Below are 24,914 nucleotides of genomic sequence, written 5' to 3' on the forward strand. Positions count from 1 at the left end.
CCTCTCGTATCTTAGATATTCCATTGAGTTTTTAATGAGAATGTCAAATTATTACATGAGCTCTGAGACACTGGGCTGTGTTAAAAAAAAAAACAAACAAACAAGTTTATTGCACAGTCTGTGGGCTTCTTAGCAGCAGAGTTATGTTTTTCTCTGAATCCCCAGTAGAACCTAACAAAGTGCTGTGTAAAAAGTGGATGAGAAGCAAATACATGGGGTGAACAAATGAAGTTCTTTAGAAACATGGCAGAGGGGAAGATATTCTTGACTTGGCCACGCCTATATTTTATTCTTCTATCAAACCTCTGAACTCAGACCAGTGCCTAGGGCAAGGTCAATGTCTCCTAAACATTTTTGAATGAATGGTATCTGTTGACTAAGGATCTAGTCTCCACAGAGTAAAGTCTGTACCTCTTGGCAAAAGTAACCAAGAATATGTAGATGTTGTATGTAAAATCTCCCAAATTTAATATGGATCACCCTCTTGCATTTTCATAGTTAATTCCCCAACAAAGATTTGCAAATCATTAATCCTCGTAACTGGACTGTCGTCATTTTATTTCCTGGTTCCGTCTCTGTCAAATACATTATTAGTAAAATGGCCAAGAGGGATCAGAGGAAGGGGGTTCAGGAAAAATCAGGAGATTAATCCCGAGTTGAACTTGAGCATAGGAATAAACACGTTTCCATGAGTGCTCAGTGAATGTATGGGTGGATGAGCCATAAACAATTCTGACGTAGAAAGTACCACGAGGATTTTTAGGGGAAATGACATTTTAAATTGATATATTATGAAATAGGGAAAATGACTATTCTGATGAGGTGACTACATTGGTATTTATCTATATTCTAAACACAGATTTCATAAACATAAAATAATATGCTCAGGTAGGTGTGTATATTCAAAAGATATTCATAGGAACATAACAGTTTAGCCAGGAAGTAGAAAAGAGCATAAAGATTTCATATAAACCCCTGACACAAAACAGGAGTCAAATGGCCTTAAAACACAGAAGCTGTGTTCAAGGAAAGAGAAAGTGAAAACTCTATTATCTCCTCCACCCTTCTCAACCTCCAGCATCCGGAAGCATCTCTCATTTCTCTTTGACTTGAACCCAGAAATGATGGGCCGCAACCCAATGAACTTACTCAGATAAACACAATGAGGTTTCTTTTTAAAATAAGCCTTTACTGAATATATCAACAAGGTACTGTATAGTGTAGAGTGAAGCGTCTGGTTAACAAAGTGTGCGACGCAGCCGGTCTCAGAGGATGTGTGATGCACTCTCCCACCCTCCTTGCAGTCCCTTGTCAGCGAAAACGCACTACACAGAAACCAGGAGCAAATCGGCACATGGCTCAGACGAAAACAAATCATCAGGACTAACTGTCAGTGGCTATATACTGGTCCTAGAAGGGGCACACAAGTGGCGATGCCTTCTCCTTGCCTCAGAAAGGTTATACATCTTCCATCCCATGGATATAACTATGAACACCCCAGTGTGCGTGTGCGTGTATGTATGTGTGTGTGTTACACTAGCTTAAAAACGCCTGTTGTGATGGCCTTGCTTTGTGCTCTTCTGGTGAGTGTGCTGCTAGAAAAGCTAAAACTATAGCAAGAGAAGGTGATATTTTGTTATAACAACAGGATCCCATGTGTACAAAGCTTTCTCCCATAATCAGGGACAAGCACCCCCTTTGTCAGCTCACTTTTCACCCTCCCCCACCCCAGGAAGAAATTAGAGAAGGGGGGTAAACTAGTGCTCCCTACATGACTTAAAGGAAGTGCATCATGCAAGGCTGGACAAGACTACTAAAGACGGAGGTTTGGGGTTTGCTTCGTGTATCTCTTCCTCTTTGGGAAGCTCTTTTCTGTTCTGTTTTCCCATGAAGGTGGAAAGGTAAATCACGAACAAAACCCTTATGCTCATATTCTAAAGTGAAACACTCTCCTTTTCATAGGGTAGTGAGAAAAATGTCACAAGCAAAGAAGTAATGGAAATTGATGACTTCTAGACCTAAGGTTGCAATGGATGCTGCAAGTGTGATCAGCTGACCAAGCCATCTGCTTCCTGCGGACAGCAAGTGTATCACCTTGTGTCTGGAATGGATACTTTGCTCACAACATCCAGAGTTTGTCTTCCTCAGTGGGGAAGAAGTTCTAATTCCTGTGGAATGACTAGGACCATTATGATCCAGTAGGAAATGGAGCCGTAATATTAGCTATTTTATTCATCCTTTTTACCAGACTGGTCACATTATACCTTTTTTTTTTTTTCTTTTAAATCTCAGGGAAAACATCCAATAAATATTCAACAAACATCCAGATAACTAGAAACTGCATCATTTCTCACAGTAGACTTTTTTCCACTTTTCACACAAAAAAAATAGTCAGGGGAACACCCTTTTTTTCTCTGCTTTTGCTTCTTCCATGTGATGAGCTGCTAATGCATTTGACAGTTTGAAAGAAGCTAGGGGCCTCTCCATGTTCAAACACATCTCCCTAAATAAGTAGGTATCCATGACAACCCTGGGTATGAATAATGGTCAGCAATATCTGTATGCTCCCAGTTATGCCTTTTCCTTTTGGAATTTTTTCTGCACAGTAACAGTTACTAGCTCTAAAAGTAGACACATGGTAACTGACATCACCACCATTGGGTCAGACAAGCATCAAGCTCTTTATCAACTGGAAAGTATGGCTTTGTTCACCGTCTTGTCCTGCACCTTCAGTTTTGACTCTTGTTAACCTCAAAATGCATAATAATGATGAGCACAAGAGAGGTCCAACATTGAGATGATGTTTCAGCAAAAATTCCTATGACAAAAGTGCCAATCAAAGCAGAATCTGCCACTGATGGTCCTTCAGCAGTTTTCCTGAGACACGTAAGACAGTGCAGATTCTGTGATGTGCTTTCTATTCTGGTGTGGGTGAGAGTCCCAGGTATGCTACTACAAATGGGAGACCAATCTTGGTTTGAGCAGTCTCTGTCATGTCGTATTCAAGCTTAGCATTAAGCCTCTAACTAGATTCTATCTCTTCAGGAATGCCTTCCAGCAAAGGAACCATTTCAGATCCTCCTAATCTTTTCACATGACCAGGTCTCCATCATAGGACTTAAGCGCCAGAGAATTCTGCGAATCTCTTAAGACATCATAGAAACCTCTCTAACCTTGGTCTTCTTGGCTCAAAGCAAAGACATTTGTTTCAGCCGCCACATATCCCACTGGAGGTTATACACACAATACAAATAAATGAGAATGATTATTTTGTAGATAAAAGGAAAAAAATAAACTTCAAAAATCAAAGTACCATCATTTGAACACATAGTTTTATCTACACAGCCAAGGAGAAAAGGACAGTGGAAGGGAATTATCCAGTTAAATACACAAAGCCCCATGTCATGGTCCTGCATTTCAGATGCCTTACTGCTACACTAATCGTTTTCACAGACTGTCTTTTCCCTTCACTGTGTGGACCTAGCATTAAAAAGGCAACAGTCGAAATGAGCTAGCTAATAGACTAAAATGAAAACCAAAGTCACTTTAGAATTAATTCAAGTTAATTCATAGTTAATTTCAGCTTGACTGCACAGTTTCGATTCTTGTGTCTGCAACATTATAACTTCAGTTATATTTTCGGCTTATTCTGAGGGACAAGGGAGATTAAAACATACTACTTGGGGATATATTATTAAAGAAAATAAAGCTCTTACTATAAAGAAAAACTTGCATAGCATTTTATACCTAAACTTTTACAAAGAAGACACATCACAGTTCTATTTTGTTAAACGTAAGAAGGACAGGGAAAGCCAAAGCAACATGATTGTGATGCTAACGTCATAGGTTCTTAAAATAATGACTAGTGATCAAGGAAATATGCAATACAGACTGAAATGCCTAAATTTGATTTTCAAAAGAATTTTCCAAGGGTGTACTTTTTAGATAAGGTGTGTATGTGATCGATAGCCCTTCTAGATCTAAGGGATGGAAAGGAGGACATTATACACGCTTTCTGAAGACGGACGTTGCTTCAAAAAATATCTAGAATTAAGCCTGGACATTCTTCTCTTCTCCATGCCCTTTGCTCAATGCCCTGTGCTGCCAAGATTAGGGGAACAAGCCTTCCCTCCCAGGCTTGTTCATTTTTCATCTGTTATCCTGTTAATATAAGATTGATTATCCCTCACAATTCCCAAAGAAGAGGAACATCCACAATTTAAAAGGAATAAATGAAATTTTAAAAAATGGAAGCAGATCAAAGTCAGTTCAAGGTGGAAACACAGTATTGCTTTTAAAAAAAAAAAATACGGTATTTTGCCAGCTTTGATGTGTCCTTACAGGATTATTAGCAGGGAAAATTAGTATACATTTTAAAGTGAGTGTGGATATTTTGTGCAATGAAGACTGGCATCCATAGTTTTCTTTCAAATTTGTAGCAGAGGGGTGACCAACAAATGTATATCATCAACAGCTAATTATGAAAATATATGTGAGGTGATTGGAAGACAAGAATTTCTGAGGGGATAAAGATATTAACTCAAGCTATTTCAACATGATACTAACAAAGTTAGTTGATATAGTATAATGGGACCACTGATTACGTGCTTTTGTCTAAAGGGTATCAATAGTTTTTAAACAACCAGTTTAGTACGTTCCAAACATTGATCCCTTGTTGGTCTAAATATCATGTTGACATAGCTGCAGTGAATCTACCCAAATAATTCTCATTATCAAAAATAATTCCATTCAATATAATTCTTCCCATTATTTTATTAGCCTCTTCTAAAAAAGTATTCTAGAATATATCTCTGTTGAATGTGATTCAACCTGATGTATAATTTGAACAGTAATACTTTTAAAGGGAGTTTTCTTGCTGGGGTATCCTACCTGTCCCGAAGATGACTGAAACCAGACTCAGGCTTCTGTTTCACATAGGGCCAGGGGAGCCTGAAGGTGATTTTTCAAGTTCCCAGTCAGAAAGCCAACCCCTGGATTCAAAGGTTTTTTTCAAATCTTGTCTCATTTTCTTGATTCTGCCAGGATGGGTTAACTTCTCTCATAGGAACTGATTTCCTCCAGAGATGCCTTCTGCATTTCCTCCTTTGGGTCAAAACAGGGTGACTACCTCCTTTCTTAGATTCGACAAGTTTTCACTCTTCTTCCAGAACCGGAAGTATGTAAATAGTAGGAAGATATCTGGGGAGCACTTCTTGTTCTATGACTATTATCTGCCCTACTCTGATGAGCCCACTTTACCCTGCCCTTTTATCTGACCACCAACTCTAGGAAATGAATTTGTTCTGAAGCATCAACAGTGAAGTGGTGAATTGCATCAGGAGGAAGAATCACTCATTCTTTCACCCTGGCATTGGGTTCTCATTGTACAACCCTGTACAGTACTTCAGCAACTATTTTTTTTTTTTTTAAGATTTAAAAAGCAAAGAGTTACAAAACTGTTTGTAATTAACTTGGAATAGAAAAGATAGCACTTTTTTTTTAAATCCCATTATATAGTACACCGTATAAATTACAGAGTATTCAAATGCACAAACGCATCTGTGTAACATTTATCAAATGTAACTCGCGTGTCTTTACGTGCACACACGTGCATGTTCTCGAGAGTCTCCATGTCCATCCGCTCTGTAGCGCTGGGCCTCTGTCTGTCACGTATGGCAGTGCTCCAGGTCTGGCACGCTGCTGTTGCAGTATCGCATGTTGTTGGGGATATGGCAGTCTGTGTAATTAATGCCCCCATTTGGGGTGTAAATGGGCTGCAGTCTGAAATCTCCTTTAAGGAGCTGATCGTTATTTAAGGAGACGATCTGGAAACTGGTCTCTGTCATCTCCAGGATGGAATTGTCCTTCTTCGTGCCCGCCTCACAGTAGTCGTCTTTCCGCCTGCCTCGGTTGTATTTCCACTTCTGGGAGGTGTAGCGCCCCTTTCTGTGCATGTGCCAGCAAAAGACACTGAGCAGGACCACGAGCACGAATATCACGGCACCCCCGATCAGGCCCGCTAGCAGAAAAGGGGAGCCCAAGCTGTGGGAAGTCGTCTGCTCGTGGCTGGAAGCCGTGTTGCTGCCATTGTTCACATAGGAGTCATGGGTGGTGGCCTCCGAACAAATGGTGTCTTCTACAGCTCGGTAGTTAAACGCATCCAGGGGCACTAAACAAATCCGATAGGTGGATCTGGGCTCCAGATTTATCAGGCTCAGATGCTGCTTCTCACCGCTGACGATGCGCTCCTGAACGATGCCCCCCACCAAACTGTGGCCCATTTTCACCCATGTGAGCTTGTAAGCCATCACAGTGAAGAGAGAGAGCCAGCCGACTTGGATGGAGGTGTCATTCACGAAACGGATGGAGAGTTGGATCCGTTCAGAAAGCGGTGGGGTCACCCTTTCTCTGCCATCCCAGTCGGGAATAGTGGGGGGCTTGGATGCTGTGGGACTCAGGGGTGTGTAGCTTCTGCTGGGGATCGGTACGGAGAACGTGGTGGGCTGAGTCACAGGAGAAGCTGAAGTCGGGGCTGGGGTGAGGGGAGGCAGGCCAGGGGTCGTGGTGGGGCAAGACAACAGATTCATATTCAGCTCCCGCACGGCCATGCCCCTGACTTGCTCGGGACCTTGGCACATGAAACCTCGTACGTTGAGCGAGGCGGGGATGTGTCTGAGCCACTCCGTGACCCATTTAATGCTGCAGTCACAGAACCAAGGGTTGTTCCGAGCGGTGAGCTGCTTCAGGTTGGAGAGGTTGTCGAAGACCCCTTGAGTCAACATGCGCAGCTGGTTGTTGGAGATGTCTAGCCGTTCCAGCTTCCGGAGGTTGGAGAAGGCTGTCAAAGGGATGTGGTTGATCTGGTTGTCTTGCAGGTAGAGCCTGACTAGGTGTGTACCCGGGAGGTCAGGAGGCGGGCGGGAGAGTGAGTTCCGGACGATGGAGAATTCCTTGAGCTTGGTGAGGTGGCTGAAGGTGCCCTCGGCGATGCCCTTGTTGGTCAGGAGGTTCCCGTCCACGATCAGACGCTCCAAGCTCGTGAGGTTCTGGAAGGCCATGTCTGAGATGACGGCGATGCGGTTCTCATCCACACGCAGCTCCTGCAGGTCCACGGGGAGGCCCACTGGCACACTGCTGAGGTGGTTCTTGGACAGGAACAGCAACTTGAGGCTCAGGGCCTCGCGGAAGGCTCCATCTTCCACGCCCACGGTGGAGATGGAGTTGTCATCAAGGTGCAGCTCTTCCAGCTTCAGGAGCTGGGCCAGGGCCGCCCGTGAAATGGTCTGAATGTTGTTTTCCTGCAGGTGGAGGACACGGACGTTCTTGGGGAGGTTCATGGGGAATTCGTCCAGTTGGTTGCCGTAAAGGTAGACGGTGTGCACCGACTGAACATTGTGGAGTTCTGCAGGAAACCCAGCATTATTAATTTGGTTGTTATGGAGGTAGAGTACAGTGACGCCCTCCGGGATCCCAAGAGGCACTGAGGTCAAGCTTCGCTCGTTACAGTAGACGAAGTTCCTGTCACAGCGACACACACTAGGGCACGCCAGGAATTTTGACACTTGTGAGGAGAGCCCCAGGGAAATGAGAAGCCAAGATTTCAGGAAAAAAGCCCCCTGGCCGGGCCCCTGTGTGGTCTGTAGGCCCATTTCTGAAGTACGGAAATCAAACACAATGCTGTAGGGAAAAGAAAAGTAAAAAAATAAAAATAAAAAAATAGAAACAGATAGCTAAACCAAAATAATTGAGCAGGGTTCTCAAGTCCAGAACTCCAACTAGAGGAAATGTCCTGAAGGCCAAGGGCAAAGAATATTCTTGAGGTCTCTGCTCTTCTCAGCCTGTGTTGGCCTCTTTGCTGTTGTCCTCCATGTGCAAAAATATTTCAATGGGAAGAATTTTCCACCCAGGCAACAAGTGAAGCCAAGTTATCCACGGCCAAGAGGGGCCCAACCAGGCCGACAGAACCTCTTCTGTGGTCAGGCAGGTCAGCGTGGATCAGCCCACGAGCTTCTTGGTTAAGCTCAATCTGCAATCTGTTGTAGGAAAGAAGAGAGAAAAGAGTCAGTGAAAGGTAGATAATGGATTAAGTGCTGATCTGACTGTAGGTTTTTCAAAAATGCTGTGATTGGGACTAAACACCCAGAGGCTAGGAGTTGGCATTAAGTAATGTGTTAAGTAATAATAATTCACTTGAAAAGGTATTCAAGAAATGAAACTGATTTGTCTTCATCATCAAAAGAAAATCATAGTGTTGCCTCTCATTATCAATGATCATGCAGTGAATTTTACATCACAGTCAGCATCTTCTCTCATAGATCTATTTGCATATCCAAACAGAGAGGCATAAGAGGCCTGGGGCCGAATCTACTGAAACAAGGATGCCTATTTATAAGTGCAACTGGTCACAGTCATATTTCACCATGAAATGACTGATTGAGCAAAAAATACAACTTCAGGGGAAAAATGTGAAACCCTTTTCAGTTATAAACAAATGCAAAATGGAGACTGATAAAGTTATTTGGAAAGATGCTTCTTGTCATTTGCCATTTTTTAATATAAAAACTGAATCAGTACACCTGAAACTAAAACAACACTGTAAGTCACTTATATTTCAATGAAAAATTATGAAGTAAAAAGTGGCAATCGAAAAAGATGCATCTTTCTAGATAATTTTATCTGTCCCCAATTTGCATTTGGCTTCCCTGCTGGCTCTTAGTACTCTGCTTCCCTGGGAGCTCAGATGGTAAAAGTGCCTGCCTACAGTGCGGGAGACCTGGGTTTGATCCCTGGGTTGGGAAGATTCTCTGGAGAAGGAAATGGACCCACTCCAGTACTCTTGCCTAGAAAATCCCATGGACGGAGAAGCCTGGTGTCCATGGAGTCACAAAGAGTCAGACACAAGGAGACCTGAGTTCTATCCCTGGGTCAGGGAAGATCCACTCCAGTATTCTTGCTTGGACAATACCATGGACAGAGCAGCGTGGCGGGCTACAGTCCATGGGGTTGCAAAGAGTTGGACACAACTGAGTGACTAAGCACATGAATATATATCAACTATATATAAAACAGAAATTTGCATCCTTTTGATCTGACACTATGATGAGGCAGTTTAAAGGTGACATACAGATGCATGTGTGAAGGCAGAGAGAAGACTTCTTTTTCCCTCCCCACTCCTTGCCTCCTCTCATCTGTCTGCCTCCCAAACAGCTCACAGTTGAGTGACCACTTAGAATGACCAAACTCCAATCCATGACACATTTCCACGTATCCCCTCTTTTGAGACCTCTAGGTACAGATGAGACACACCACTGTGATTCCTTTGAGAGCTGACAAGCTCATGACTAGGAATAAATTATTTTTCAACAACGCAACCTTCCTCCCACCTGTGAGTGTTTTCCTGCTTCTAGAAAAGGACTTTCAGCAAACTTTGAAATGACGGGAGACACATTTGGGGAAGTAAAGGCAATCTGAAGATACTAATCAAAGCTTCTTGCTCCAGAACTCTTCCATCTATTTTTATATTAGAGAGGTAAAGACGTTAATTGAAAGGTGTCAGATTTGATTTCCCTATAAAATAAGCTAACATGACAGGACATGGCAAGCTAGAAGTCACTTAATTCTCACCAATACACAGTAATTGAAACAACTTGCATCTAATGCACAGAGGAACTATTTGAAATTGTTTCCTTGACTATCTTTACATGCATGAGAACTAAGTCACTTCAGTTGTGTTTGACTCTTCGCGAGCCCACAGATGGTAGCACGCCAGGTTCCTCTGTCCATGGGATTCTCCAGGCAAGAATACTGGAGTGGGTTGCCATGCCCTCCTCCTGGGGATCATCCTGATTCGGGGATTGAACTCTCGTGTCTAACGTCTTCTGCATTGTAAACAGGTTCTTTACTACTAGCACCACTTGGGAAGTCCACTGTTTATGTTTTTAAACATAGTTTAAAAAGTAAAAAAAAATGTAACCTCTATTCAACTGTCCAGAATGTTAAATTTGTTCTACCATTAAAAAGATCGTGAGCCATCTAAAAAATGCCTTTGGTGATCAGAAATGGTAATATACATTTTCAGTTGTTCAGAAAACACTGGAACAAAAAGGAGGTTGGTCGAGAGAGTCTCTTTCCAGGCAAAAAGGATGGGTGTGATACTTTATTAAAAATCAATAATTATTTAATTGGTTAAAAATTACAAATATATGTTTTGCTACAGGAAACAGGAGCAATCCTCTCTAGCAAAAATCTCCCTATTAGCTTACCGAATAATTTAGGAAAAATAAAAAAATAAGGATAGTGTGGGAAAAGTGAATTCAGTGCCATCAGCTTGATGCCATCCCTAGCTTAGGTTTCAAATTATCAAAAAGTCCCAACATTCCCTCATAGCTGCTACTGAGTGTGGTCTTTGGTCCAACAACATGAACTTGACCTGGGAAGTTGTTGGAAACACAGAATGTGTGCCTTAGCAAGAGCCTAGGGCATGCACAATAAAATTTGAGGAACACTGCCCTCGACAGAGTGCCTTCTTACTTAATCATCAGAATGCTTTAATTTATTAAATGTAAAATAAATGCAAGAGTATATCAAGTGACTGATTTGAGAAGAATAAAAGCCTAAGGCATACCAATCACTTTGGTCCCGAGGAGATGGTCTCAAATTACATCTTATATGTAAATGACATCTTATAAGTAGAGTAGCACAATGAAATATCACTTGGCTTCAACAGATCCTTGGAAATGTATGTTTGAATCACGGACACTAATATCCAGTAGGAGCTGAAAGAGTTATTTGTAATCAGAAGAACACACGCTCATAAAGCGTGATTTATTTAAGAACAAAAATCTGTTTGGTGCTATTAGCATTTCCTCTTCAAAAAAGGTAGGAAAGTGAGACTAAAAGAATAGAATCTAACACGTTTTTGAGGATTCCACAGGAATCTTCCAAGTGTGAAAGTGGTGCACAAGAAACAGAATTTTTACAACGGAGAAAAAATAACTTCCCCAGGGTCTTTAAATTCTTATGTAAAAATAATAGATGCTTCTTAACTGCATTTGCAAGCTTAGTTTTAAGGTCCTAGAAACAACAAACCAATGTTTCAAGATGGTAGGATTTGTTTAGAAACTTTATCCGTGAATAGCCTCAAGGCACTGATGATTGAAGCATCAACTCACAGGAAAAGACCCTGTTGCTGGGAAAGATTGAAGGCAAAAGGAGAAGGGGACCGCAGAAGATGAGATGGTTAGAGAGCACCACTGACTCCACGGACGTGAATTTCAGCAAACTCTGGGAGACAACGCAGGACAGAGGAGCCTGGCGTGCTGCAGTCCATGGTGTCGAAAAGAGTGGGACACGACTTAACGACTGAAAAGCGACCGTGATGATGACTGGCTGCCAACAAAGGATTCAGAAATGGGGCTGGGGGCCATCACCGTGCATCCAAATGCAAATATTCCACGCGCTTCAATCGGGTTCTTTGAAAGGGGAGGAAAGCACCCTAGCAGCCAACCCTTCGCCCCAGGTCTTGCTCTCTGGCAGGTGTGCTTTACTTATAAGTGGTTCTTGTATCATTACATAAGGGTGTGGTCCTGAAGAAAGCCCCTAATGGGATTACATGGGGCAAACTGTCACTGCTTATCCCCCTCAACAGGAGAAAACTCTCATCTGCATTACACTGTGTGGATCAGCTATGACAAATTCAACGTTGAATGTAAACAAACTCTCAGGGTGTGCTTTTTGCTTCTTGGGAATCCCACAAAATAACTGTGTATGGTAGATTTGTTCTAATTCTTGGATCGACAACAGTCTATATATTATGTCAGCCAGTAAACTGTATCTTTGTTCAAATCAGTGCAAGTGTTAAATCGCAGCCACCTAGGCAATAATGATTTTTAACTCAAGCAGGCTGAATTCTCCATATTTTCAGCTGTAACTCCTACTAAATACGAAGGGGTGAAATCCTTCTTTAGAGAGGTCTGTCTTGAAAAAATTTTAAGAGAAATCCCAAGGTAGAGACTGAATTTATAGAGAAAGTAGCATAGTATAATGTAAGGTCGGTCGGACCCTGGGGGCCATGATGGGCGCCTCTTCTCCCCCCACGTCTCCCCCCTCGCTGGCGGAGAAAGTCCCCAGTGGAAGGAGCCACCCAGATCCTGGGGGCCAGTGACAGCACACTTCGCCAGTGAAAGCCGCCCCACACCAGCCACGTAAAAGGACCTATCAGCCCGCGACGCCTCGGCCTGGCGGCCTATCTGAACCCCCGCCCATTAACCTGACCATCCCTCGCAACAAACTTATATAAGCCGCTTCTAATACGGTCCGGACACGGACTTCTTCGACCTGCCTCGCTGGGGTCCAGGAACCCCGCCCAGTAGCGCTTCACCATTAAAAAGCTTGTTAGGCATTTTTTTGTTAATGTCCTGGTCATCTTTTTACCTAACATAATGGTCAAAAGCAGAGTCTCTAAGTCCTCACTCCACCTCTGGTCCCTTACCTGAAAAATGAGGATAAAATAGTTCCTAACTCAACAGCACTGTTGAGAGGATTAAATAGGATAATATTTGTGAAAAGCTGTATGAGGCCTGACACGTGACAAGGACATAATACATAGAACTGTTATTCTCGGTGTACTTGTTACGATTCACGATATCCACAGAGGTGGACTCCAGAATGTAGGGTAAAATAAAAATCACCTTTGACCACCCAGGTTCTCCGTACTGACACCTACTCCGTGATTTCTCAACATCAGCGCTATTCAAATTTTGAGCCAGATAATTCTTCTGCCATGGAGCTGCTGTGAACATAGAGATGTCTCCAGATATAGGCATGTCCCCCGGGGAGGCAAAATGCCTCCGGTTAAGAACCAGTGACCTACCCCATCTTACAAGTACCTTAAAAGTTTAGTATTTTTATTCTGATTTTATAGAGGAAATTAAAGATGCATTTCTAATAAACTGAGCCTAAACGTGTTTCATGCCATGGAAACCAAAAAAGCATGGAAGCTCAGTATGTTTTTCATCTATTTATTCAGCCAATATATTTGGTGGGGGGCACTGGAATGAGGGTTCCTTCATGCAGAGCTGATATGGTTTTTGACTTTGTCAGTCTTAAAAATATAATGAGGGGAGAGAAGTGAATAAACAAGGAATTATGGTGCTGTGTAAAGGTTTCTAGCCTCAGGGAATCAGGAAACTACGGTACCTTGTAAAAAGCTCTAGTCTAGTCCCCGGGATAACAGGAAAAAGACAGCAGTGGGAGGACTGCCTTTGTGAGGCTCTAAAGGATAGGAAGGCGCAAGCCAGGGAAGAGATTTCAGAAGTTCTGCCCAGGGATGGCCATAAGGTGGATCCAGAGGTGAAACCCAGGCCCGCTCAGAGAAGGAATGGAACTTTAGCCCCACAGCACTTTCCTCCAACTCAGTCTGCTTCCCACTGAGACTGTGCTATTTCTAGAAGCTAAGAAATAAAGCTATGTTTCAGAATCATTAGCCACTTCATAATGGTTGGATATGAAAAGATCCTACTTCACAAGATGAATTTAAAATACTGAGCAAAAGTTGTGCTTTTTTTCTTTTTCTTTTTCTTCTTTCGTCTTTGCTGTTTGTTTGAATATTGCACTGACTGTGTCTCTTCTCCAGGAAAGGAGAGATTATGAAGAAAGACTTGATGGAAGATGCTAGGTAAAAACAGACATTTTCATTTATATCAGAAAACACAGTTCCAAAAGCCTAAGTATAAATCAACATGCAACCAGTTCTCTTTGGAGATAGCAACAACCTGGCCCTGCCTGTCTGTTAAAGATGACAATAACAGCAGCAGCTATCCCAGGCTCCTTTAATTTAACTCTTTCCATAGAAACTGAGACTTAAAAGATATAAATCAGGTAAAAGCTTTCTGTAAAGTGTTTCTCTCCTAGTGCTACCTACAAAGTGTTTTTTTTTTTTCTTTCTTTCTTTCCTTTTTAAATTAATTCCAGGAGCTTGTATTCCAGGAACCCTTAATAAACTCAGACTATAAAAATCATAGTACAGAAAATAGGGATTGTCAATAAGCACTGCTGATTGCATAGTATAATGACATCAGGCCAAACCTAATAAAATCTTCAATGGTTCGGCCCTGAATGGATCACGCCAAGAGACAACACAATGCCTGAGTGATGCTACGAGTGAAAAAGCTAACTTGACAAGGAGTTCTCCTGGAAAAGTGTCCCTGGGTACATCCGATTTAGAGCTTCTGGAGTTAAGTTTGTGCTTAAAAGTCAGACACACACAGGTGCAGAATCCATAGGCCCAACTACACTGCAAATGTCTTTGTTACAATCTGGAAACACTAAAGCAATTTATAGACCTTGTGCACTTTTCCACATTCCTCTAGATAGGTTATAAATACTGTCCCTGCAACAATCAGGAGAGTTCTATAGTTAGCTGGCCAAGATGTGGGGATTAGCAGAGGAATTCAGAGAAAAATATAACAATAGCTACCCCCTAACTTGAAGCCATTTTTCCATCTCATTCACTGAAGCTTAATCAAGCCCCTTGAAGTTTTTCTCATTAGACAAATATTTTTCTTTGCTAAAACAAAGAGAGAGAAAGAAGGGAAAATGGAGGAAAGAGGGGAAGGAAAGAAAGGAAACACTTTATTTAAACAGTTGACAATTTTCTGGCACCAGTAAGTCTAGAATTGAAAACATTAAAATTGGACAAAAAAAATAAGAAGAAGAAGAAAAACTATTCTCCTGACAAGCATAAAATTCTCTAACACATTGGAAGAGTTGTTCTCACATGGATTTCAATGCAGTTGGTTTAAATAATAGGAGTAAGTTTAGTATTAGTTACCACATTACAAACTCAGATGCATAAACTTTGAGGACACATTTATTACTGCCATACGGCTGCTCTCAATCTACTGGGGAGCTCCCACTGACCTCCCTGGGGTTCATATAAATCTGCATAATCGAGGGCTGCAAGACTCTTTAGGATATTTAATAAGCTCAATGGTGAACAGACACTAATAGAGAAGAATTTCTTTGAGGCATCACCAATAGGGGGGAAAAAAAAAAGCATATGGTCCATAAAGGATGGAACTTGCCATAGCTCATGTCTATACAATTTTCAACCCATTTTAAAGGGAGGTAGTTCAGTCATTCATTCGTTTGCTCAGATACTAAGGATCTCATGGTTCAGGTAGAAAAAGAAAAAAATGCTGGTATTTTTTAGACTCATCTTTTGGAGAGATTTTCCCATCATCTGATCCAGTGATTTCCCATCCCCAGGGGTCAGCAAAACACTTGGGGAAGGTGATGAACCATTAGATTTCTGGGTCCTATCCCTGCAGATTCTGGTTTGCCTGGTCTTCAAAGAAGTCTGGGCAGAGACATTTTGTCAGTTGTCTTTCCCCAGCTGGGTCCGATGATCATTTACTTCAGTGTCCGACAACCCAGACACTGCTGATCAGAAACTGCTTTCAGGAAATTGAGACAACTGGTCCTTCTTGTGTCCAGACCAAATGAAGTGAGTGGCAGAAGTGAGGTGGGGGTGTGGAAACACCAAAGGATATCAGGATTTAGTGGAACCAGAATTTAATCTGACCTCAGCTCAGAGTTCCAGAGAATAGCAAGCAGAGGTAAGAAGGCCCTTCTTAAATGAACAATGCAAAGAAACAGAGGGAAATTCCCATTCTAGAATGAGAAAAACTAGAAATTTCTAGAAAGTTGGAGATGTCAAGGGAACATTCTGTGGAAGGATGGGTAAGATAAAGAAAAGATAAGGACCTAACAGAAGCAGAAGAAATCAAGAAGAGGTGGAAAGAATACACAGAAGAACTATATAAAAAGAGTCTTCATGACCTGGATAACCACGATGGTGTGGTCACTCACCTAGAGCCAGACAACCTGGAGTGTGAAGTCAAGTGGGCCTTAGGACTAGCATTCCCATGAACAAAATTAGAGGACAGAATTCCAACAGAACTATTTATAATCCTGGAAGATGATGCTGTGAAAGTGATGCCCTCAATATGTCAGGAAATTTGGAAAACAGCAGTGGCCATAGAACTGGAAAAGGTCAGTTTTTCATTCCAATCCCAAAGAAGGGCAATGCCAAAGAATGTTCAGACTACAGTACAGTTATGCTCATTCCACATGCTGGCAAGTTTTGCTCAAAATCCTTCAAGGCTTCAATAGTACATGAACTGAGACCTTCCAGATATACAAGCTGGATTTAGAAAAGGTAGAGAAACCAGATATCATATTGCTAACATCTGTTGGTTCATAGAAAAAGCAATAGAATTCCAGAAAAAATCATCTACTTCTGTTTCATTGACCACACTAAAGCCTTTGACTTTAGTGTGCTGCTGCTAAGTCTCTTCAGTCATGGGTTGCCATTTCCTTCTCCATTGACTGTGGGGATCACAACAACTGTGGAAAATTCAAGAGATGGGAATACCAGACCACCTTACCCGCCTGCTGTGAAACCTGTATGTAGGTTAAGAAGCAACTAAGAAGCAAGTTAGAACTGAACATGGAACAACTGTCTGGTTCCAAATTGGGAAAGGAGTATGACAAGGCTGTATATGGTCACCCTGCTTATTTATCTTCTATGTAAAGTACATCATGTGAAATGCCAGGCTGAATGAATCACAAACTGGAATCAAAATAGCCAGGTGAAATATCAATAATCTCAGATATGCAGATGATACCACTCTAATGATAGAAAGTGGAGAGGAATTAAAGATCCTCTAGTTGAGGGTGAAAGAGGAGAGTGGAAAGCTGGCTTGAAACTCAGCATTCAAAAAACGAAGATCATGGCATCCAGTTCCATCACTTCATGGCAAATAGATGGGGGGAAAGTGAGGCAGTGACAAGATTTTATTTTCTTGGGCTCCAAGATCACTGTGGATGGTGACTGCAACCATGACATTAAAAGATGCTTGCTCCATGAAAGGAAAGCTAAGATAAACCTAGAGGGCATATTAAAGAGCAGAGATATCAGTTTGCTGACAATGGTCCATATAGTCAATAGCCATGCAGAAATGTGAGACTTGAACCATAAAGAAGGGTGAATTGAACCATAAAGAAGGGTAAAGCACTGAAGAATTGATGCTTTTGAACTGTGGTGTTGGAGAAGACTCTTGAGAGTCCCTTGGACTGAAAGGAGATCCAACCAGTCCATCCTAAAGGAGATCAGTCCTGAATATTCATTGGAAGGACTGACGCTGAAGCTGAAGCTCCAATACTCTGGCCACCTCATGCGAAGAGCAGATCTGTTGGAAAAGACCCTGATGCTGGGAAAGATTGAGGGCAGGAGGAGAAGAGGGCGTCAGCGGATGAGATGGTTGGATGGCATCACCGACTCAATGGCCACGAATTGGAGCAGACTCCCAGGGACAGTGGAGGACAGAGGAGCCTGGTGAGGTTCATTCCGTCAGGTCAAGAAGAGTCAGACAGAAGTTAGTGACTGGACAACAAGAAACAACAGCTCAGCCACTTCCATTAACGGAAGGACAGCAAACACTAAACCTCTTTAAACATGGCTTTTTTTTTATGTCATTAGGAGATAATAAGCCATGGGAATTGCTGAGAACACTAAATATAACGCATATGAAGTAAATCCAAACCACTAAGTAGGTATTTAATAAACTGTGATTTAGAAAGGTAGAGATTGCAGTGGGTTGACCAAAAAGTTTGTTACGTCGTATAAAAGAACTTGAGTGAACTTTTTGGCCAACCCAATATAAGAAAGAGAGCGCCTGTCTCTGAGGGCAGCTGACTTGGACAGCTTTTCCGCAGACGAGCTGTGCTAACTTGGGCACATTACTTCATTTCCCTATGCCCTAGTTCACTCATATGCAAGATGGGGAAAACAATGATACTAATCTCATGGATGCTGGAGGACTATAAATCACTGAGAATTTCATCTAACATATGGAAAACATGCATTCAGTGTGCCATTCCTATTATAAGCATTTTGAAAACTAAGAAAAAGCCCTTGTTTCAGGGAGCTTTTGTCCCCAATTTAGTAGAGAGGAGGCTCTTTTTGAATTCATCAGGTTTTATTTTCCTATGATTTTCATTCCCTATTTTTACCATAGTTCTTTCCTATCTAGACACATACACCTTTCCATACATTAACCTTACAAATATGTGAAGATATTCATTGGGTCTCTGAGCTCTTCTCCTTTCCTGTGTAAATGTCCCTTCTATTTCAAGTGTTCCAGAATCTCAGCAATGCTGATGCCTTCACTGGTAATGCCCTTCTTGATATGCATTGCTCAGAATGGAAGATAAGACTCTTAATGGTCTGACCAGCAGCAAGTGCAGCTTAGCAAATACTCAGGGAACATCCATTCCCTGCCAGGAATGGAGCTGGTTACCAGAAAGACAACTATGACACGGCCCTTGCTATTGAGTGAGCAAAGGATCATGTCAGATCAAGCAACTCTTTGTATTGGCTCTTTATGGGGCTTCCCATGTGGCTCAGTGGTAAGGAATCCTCCTACCAATGCAGGAGACACAGGTTCCATCTCTGGGTCGGGTAGATCCCCTGGAGTGGGGCATGGCACCCCACTTCAGTGTTCTTATCTGGAGAATCCCATGGACATAGGAGCCTGGCAGGCTACATACAGTCCATGGCGTTGCAAAGGACTCAGATACTACTTAGCAACTAAAAACAAAACATAGATTCTTTAATATCCAATGCATTTTAATATGTTTCATTTTATCTAATCCCACAACAACCCATCGGAGATATTTTTATCAACCTCAAATGAAGTCCACGGAGACGACATAATTTGCCTGAAGCCACATAGACAGCACAGAAAATCAGTATGATCAATTTTCTACATGAAAATGCAAACTTCAGATATAATTTTATGAATGGTGTTACAATAGTATTGAAACCAGTACCCACCTTCCTGCAAATCTAAAGCCCCTCCTCAGTGCTGAAATTTACAAAGCTAGCAGAAGCCTGGGATTTACGCGGTTACCACTTGCAAGCAGCACTGGGACAAAAGCAAAGGATAATTACACCAGGGGGCCCATTACTGCTCTCCCTAAGTGACTTCAGTGCTCAGTGGGAACGGGAAATCAAGGGCTTCCCAGCTGATGAGCAGCAGCAAGGTGCCAAGGATTGGAGGCACTGAAGGACAAGTGGCTACTGATAAGCTGGTAGCAAGACAGACGGCAAAGTCTCCTTGTGTGTTACTTGCTCAGTCCTGTCTGACTTTTTGTAACCCCATTGACTGTAGCCCACGAGGCTCCTCTGTCCATGGAATTCTGCGGGCAAGAATACTGGAGTGGCTTTCCATTTCCTCCTCCAGGGGACCTTCCCCACCCAGGGATCAAACCCAGGTCTCCTGCATTGCAGATTCTTTATTGTTTGAGCCATCAGGGAAGCTCCTTGCCCCGTTCATATCCAAGAGTCCCTAATTTGTCACCATTACATTCTACAGTTTGGGAAAATCTTTAGGTGGGGTCACTATAGGAAACGTAAGAGATGTGGGTTTGATCCCTGGGTCAGGAAGATACCCTGGAGGAGGGCATGGCAACTGAACCCAGTATCCTTGCCTGGAGAATCCCATGGACAGAGGAGCCTGGTGGGCTACAGTCCATGGGGTCACAGAGTCGGACTCGACTGAAGTGACTTAGTGCACATTCACGCACGTGCTGCAGGAAAACCACTGAAATGATAAAGTAATTGACAGCTGTCTGTCATACAGCCACCTTATGTACACTCTTTAAATGACATTTTGTAGGTGTCCTGAGTTTCTTGAATTCCAAGTGAAAACATCTGTAGAAAGTGGGAAATGTAAGCTACCAAACAGTACTTTTAGGGAAAATCTTGCTCCGTCTTCTTTTACTCTACAAGAGGCTGTATTCAGACAATCCCATAAAAGCACTGACACCAGGGAGTCTAAAAGGTTTCCTCCCCCTCCTTCCACCGGAGAACTCAGCATGCATTGCTCATTCTGAATACGTGTGCCCCTTCCCATGCTCGCCCCCAAGCGCAACCTGCCAGCATTGACCTGGAGGAGCGGTTGAGAATGAGAATTCATCCTCTTTTCCTCATTCTTGCCTCTCTCTTTTTCTGAAGGCAAGCTGTGCCGTGCTAGAACAAAAGATTCGAGCTTAAATTTTAAACAGTTCCTGAGAGTTCAAAAGAAGGAATAATCGAATCACTCTACCTGCATTACTCACTAGTCTCCTGTATATTGCCAACTTGAGTTCAGATTCAGCTAAATATCCTAATACCTACTGACCACTAGCTACTACTAGTCTAGTTAAATACCTTACAGAGGCCTGAGAAATAAGTCATCACTATTTTACAAATAAGGAAACAAGCTTGGAGAAATTGGTGTCTTCTACCCGTTCAAATAATAGCATATCTCAGAAATAGGACTGGAATATGCAACTCACGTTTCCTGGCTAAAAAACATCAGCGCTCCACCCACAACACCACGTTTCTTTCCTTACCAGCTTAGGGTATATGATCTCTCATTTAAAAAATTCCTCTGCCAACACCCCAGGGTCTCTTGTCCTCGATTCTTGCACGACACTAATCAAGCAAACACTTGACTCCAATGTCCGCCTGAGTTTCAGAGTCCCACCAGAGAAAGTCACTTAACACCACAGGCTAGGTCTATCTTAAAGAAGAAATCCCGGGGCCTTTCCTGGTCATCCAGTGGTTAATAATCCTCCTTCCAATGCAGGAGAGTCAGGTTCAATTCCTGGTAGGAAAACTAAGACCCCATATGCCGTGGAGCAGCAAAGCCCGCATGCCACAGCTTAAAAAGCGTATATGCTGCAACTCGAGAGAAGCCTTCAGCCCCACCTAGCAATTTCCCTGTATTCAGACTTCTCTGGAAGGCACCCTCTCCATTCTCCTCAAAGATGGCGTTAACCTTCAGTCTCTTTACACCTCCACTCGCAATAAAACAATGCATTTCTACATCTATGATCCCCATAGAGGGAATGGCTCCAAGTTATTAAGTAACTTCTCCAAAGCAGATCAGCAGAGAAGAGGCATGGATGGACTTGAACTCGGGCATGGTCTGCGCCTTATCTGGGTTCTGTCTCCCTGTAAACTCCACACAGTCACAGAGTGGTCTGCTTGTGCTCACTATTGCCTCCCCAGAGTCTAGAGCAGCACGTGGCAGGCATTCAAGAGGTGTCTGCAGAATAAATGGACATATCAAGGGGCCACCTTCAGATGATTACTTTGTTTGAAGAGGCAGTCTGTAAAATCTCTTCCACATCTTCAATCTGAGGTCCCGTAAGGAATCGTGGAGATAATATTTCAGAACTGGCTTCAAGAGTTTATGCTACACTAACCCAGCTGGAGAGATTGATGGATAAATAGTCCTTAAACACAAAGGAACTAAATGACCTTAGGAAAAGACACAGACCACGCAAGTGGAAAATAATTGTAATTACTACAGTACTGCACTTGTTTTACAAAATGACATCAAATTCTCTGCTCTTCTTCAGCAAGAGTACTGCTCACGTAAGATCAGTGTGATCTATATAAGTACAAACTCTGATGAAAGTCATGTTTGATCATGCTAGCTACTTAACAGCTCCGTTCTAAAATGGTGATGCTCTGAATGCAGGTAAGTCTTTACAGTGTATAGCAAATATGTGTTTGTGCTCATATATACCAACAGCTTATAAATATTTACATACATTCGGTGTGACAGTTCAACTGTGCTTTAATTGTACATCACTTTACCACTTCACATAGTTAGCATCGTCACGGAACAGGCCAGTTTGAGAGCTATAAAAACACTTATGAAAAAAATAAACTGAATCCAAAAATATAAACATGGCCTATTTTCCTACCAAAATACTGCACCCCATATGTGTAGATATAATGAGACAAAAATCTCATGTCTCCTTCACAAGGAGAAGGCAGATTTCAGGCATGACATTGATTAGGCACATGAAATGAAGTTACGTAGTGTGTACTTCCAGGTACGTTATCTGGTTTTGATTCTAAAAAAATGAAACACTCCATTGCTTAAGCCTATTTCAGTATGATAGGAATGGCTCTGAATGTAAATGGTGTAAAATTTCCTCACTGAATAAATTGGCTTTACAATGCACTTTCTCATCTTCAGAATACCTGTCATGCAGAAGTGTCGGGCTATGTTCAGGGGACTATTTCTGGATTTGGGAGATGAGAAGGGACAAGAAACTGCAGAAAGACGACTATTTCTTATCCTTGACCCTCTCCTTCTCTCAAGGACATTCTCCCTTTCCCTGACCCTGGATCACATTCAGATAGGGGCTAAGATTAAATCAAGGGATTTCTGAGATTTAAAATAAAACCGCAGATGAGAGGTATCAATACCATGTTCATTACGGCTATAGAATTCAGATGAGAAACAGTTCATAAGAAAGCAACAATAATAAAAAACCTACACAACAGATTTTGAAAGCTACCTTTAAAAAATCTATACTGGTGGCCTTTCTCATCTGAATGAATTTTGAAATATTCACCCACCCCCCCAATTCTTAGCAATTGAAACATACAAGCAGATCCTTTTATAGGTTTATACACAGTCAGAGTCCTGCTTTCATTTATAAACTCTGCAGGTTTCTAACTTTACCCCACATGCAAAAAGCTTGTATTCTCTAAAGTGTATGCTGCCAAACAATTTCAAACACTTTAGTCTTTGTTTAAATAAATAAATAAATAAAAGAGCTTTCACCAAAAGAAGAAGAAAAAAAAAAATTAGGAAAACCTGGTAACATTTCTTTTCTTTTTTAAGGAAAGCAAACCACAGCCTGACTTGGTCCGTGTCACCCGGCCCATGCGCACAGAGCTGGCACCAGAGTGAGGCAACGGAGTTGTAAGGTGATCCCAGTGAAACACACACACACACACACACACACACACGCGCGCGCGCGCGCGAGCCACATGAAAAGAAAGTTTTCACTGGCTTTTCATCTTTGTCTCAGCTACTTTATAGTTGTTCAGAAAAGAGTTCCTATCTTCCCTTGTAAATAAAACTAAAATCTCATATACTAGAGAGTAATGTGAAGTTTGGGATGATAACGCAGATTTTAAAGATCATGAATGGGAAGCAGAGCATCACATGTTTGAAATCAGATCGTATTACTCATTCCTTCCTCAGCTACACTTTCACACTCGACTGAAATGCAGGGGCCCCTCGTCCTTGGGAGTATTGTGGTGAGTCTAACAAGTTTTAACTTCTAAAGTATTACATCTAAATGGTAGATCTGATCTTTTAAACAAAGCACTCAAGAAACAGATCAAGGAAAAATACTCGTGGGTGGGCAGCCACTTAATGTGACATGGTTTCCCAATGGACCTCTGTTTCCTCAAAAACCTTTTTACACCAGCTCCCTGATACAATTTCACAATTACAAACCAATTTCTTTGGACTAGAATGTTACCCTCTCTAGAAATCCAAATATCCTTGGCAGACATTCTAAATCAAGCGAAGTGTACAGACTTTCTCATAAAGCTAGTATTTCTCATTCATTCATTCATCAAACAAGTGTTGAGTGGCTATTCTGTGCCAGACACAGCTCAAGGCCCTTGGGATACAAAGATGAACAAGACAGATAAAGTCCCGACAGTCAGAAAGGTGATATATTTCAAAAGCAAGACGGAAAAGAAATATCAAATAACAACTACAAACCTGCGACTAGAAATGATAAAATTACGAGCGATGTCATGAAGGACACAAAGAGGTACGAGAGAGAACACCGGGTGGCTGTGAGTGCGGACTTAAACATGGCACACGTGGATGGCATCTTGGAGAATGAGCAGTCGATACCCATGGGGGAACTGGGACCAGGGCGAGCAGAGGTTAACCCAGCAGGCCCAGTCTTAGTGTGAGCAGGGGCAAAGTCAGAAGGGAAGAAGACTGCTCTTTCCCGGGAAGTCAAAGACCAGTGTGTCTGGGGAGGTTTTGGGGAAGAATGGGGTGCGTAGCGGGGCCAAGGATTCTGACAGGCCTGGACACATAAGGCCTTGAGGCTTTGGTAAACCACTTGGACTTTTATTTTAAGGGCAATAGAAACACTGCAATTAAATGGACTAGAGCAGCCAGGGAGAAGGAAGGTAAAGATGAAAGCGAACAGCCTGATGCTGTACAGCTTGGAATGGAAAGAAGTCTGGGGGGAGGAGAACTAAGGAGGAAGCAAAAGAGGCAATTTTATCACCAGGAGGAGCCAGGGGGAGAAAAGCACCTCCAACCTGCTAAGGTCTGAATTGTTGCCGCAAACGTTGTTTTTCAGAGAACTCCCCAAGGCTGCCCTACTCCCATTTTTTCATGTCTCCAGTTCTCTTTGGAAATAGACGCTGCCTACATAACAAATAAATAAAAGAAACACGGCTCTGCCTGAAGAATCTGGAAGACAAAGCGAGGTAGCCATGCGGCATAAAGATACCACGCCATTCATTAGAAAGCTCTCCCCCCCCCCTTTTATCGCAAGCCCTGAAGCCGGTCACCCTGCTTGGCAGACTATCCCTTCTATCGGGAAAGGTGCAGACCACCCACTGTTTCCGAGCAAGTCAATGGGTCCCTCGCTATAAGTTATTCTATGTGGTGAAGAAAAGCATTGGCTTTTTAAATTTTTTTCTTGAAGCTATGAACATAGCTCGGCAAGTCACCACAGGTAATTCTGAAATTGTGGCCTTTCATGACCCCAGTGACACACGAGTGGCTCCTGTGGTCAGGTTTGGCATCCACGCGTGCTCAGGCCATCTCACAGGAGTGCAGGTGTGTACCACCGCCCCGGCTCCCTGCAGGCAATGTGGGCACCCCACTTCCTGCCTTTTTACCTGAAATCTGTTCACATTTTTCCAGACCTGAATCTCCTCACAAGGAGCGAGTCAGTCTTTGCGGGAGACTTCACAGGTGCAGAAACTGTGGGTGTTTGGCATCAGGATGTAA

At 42.5% G+C, this 24,914-nt stretch overlaps 2 protein-coding genes across 2 annotated transcripts in view; both read right to left on the reverse strand.

Annotated features, from left to right (window-relative positions):
* FLRT2 (fibronectin leucine rich transmembrane protein 2) lies at positions 1,169-7,920 on the reverse strand. Its single transcript, XM_018053890.1, has one exon. The coding sequence runs from the start codon at positions 7,647-7,649 to the stop codon at positions 5,667-5,669; it is 1,983 nt and encodes a 660-aa protein (XP_017909379.1). The 5' UTR covers positions 7,650-7,920; the 3' UTR covers positions 1,169-5,666.
* Positions 7,867-24,914, reverse strand: part of LOC108636851 — a 97,474-nt gene continuing 80,426 nt past the window's right edge. Inside the window, exon 4 of the mRNA XM_018053755.1 lies at positions 7,867-8,033. Coding sequence (XP_017909244.1) covers positions 7,883-8,033 — 151 coding nt within the window. The 3' untranslated portion in view covers positions 7,867-7,882. The remainder of the gene's footprint in view (positions 8,034-24,914) is intronic.

This window comes from Capra hircus, chromosome 10 (assembly GCF_001704415.2).
Source record: "Capra hircus breed San Clemente chromosome 10, ASM170441v1, whole genome shotgun sequence".
In the NCBI taxonomy this organism is placed as follows: Eukaryota; Metazoa; Chordata; class Mammalia; order Artiodactyla; family Bovidae; genus Capra; species Capra hircus.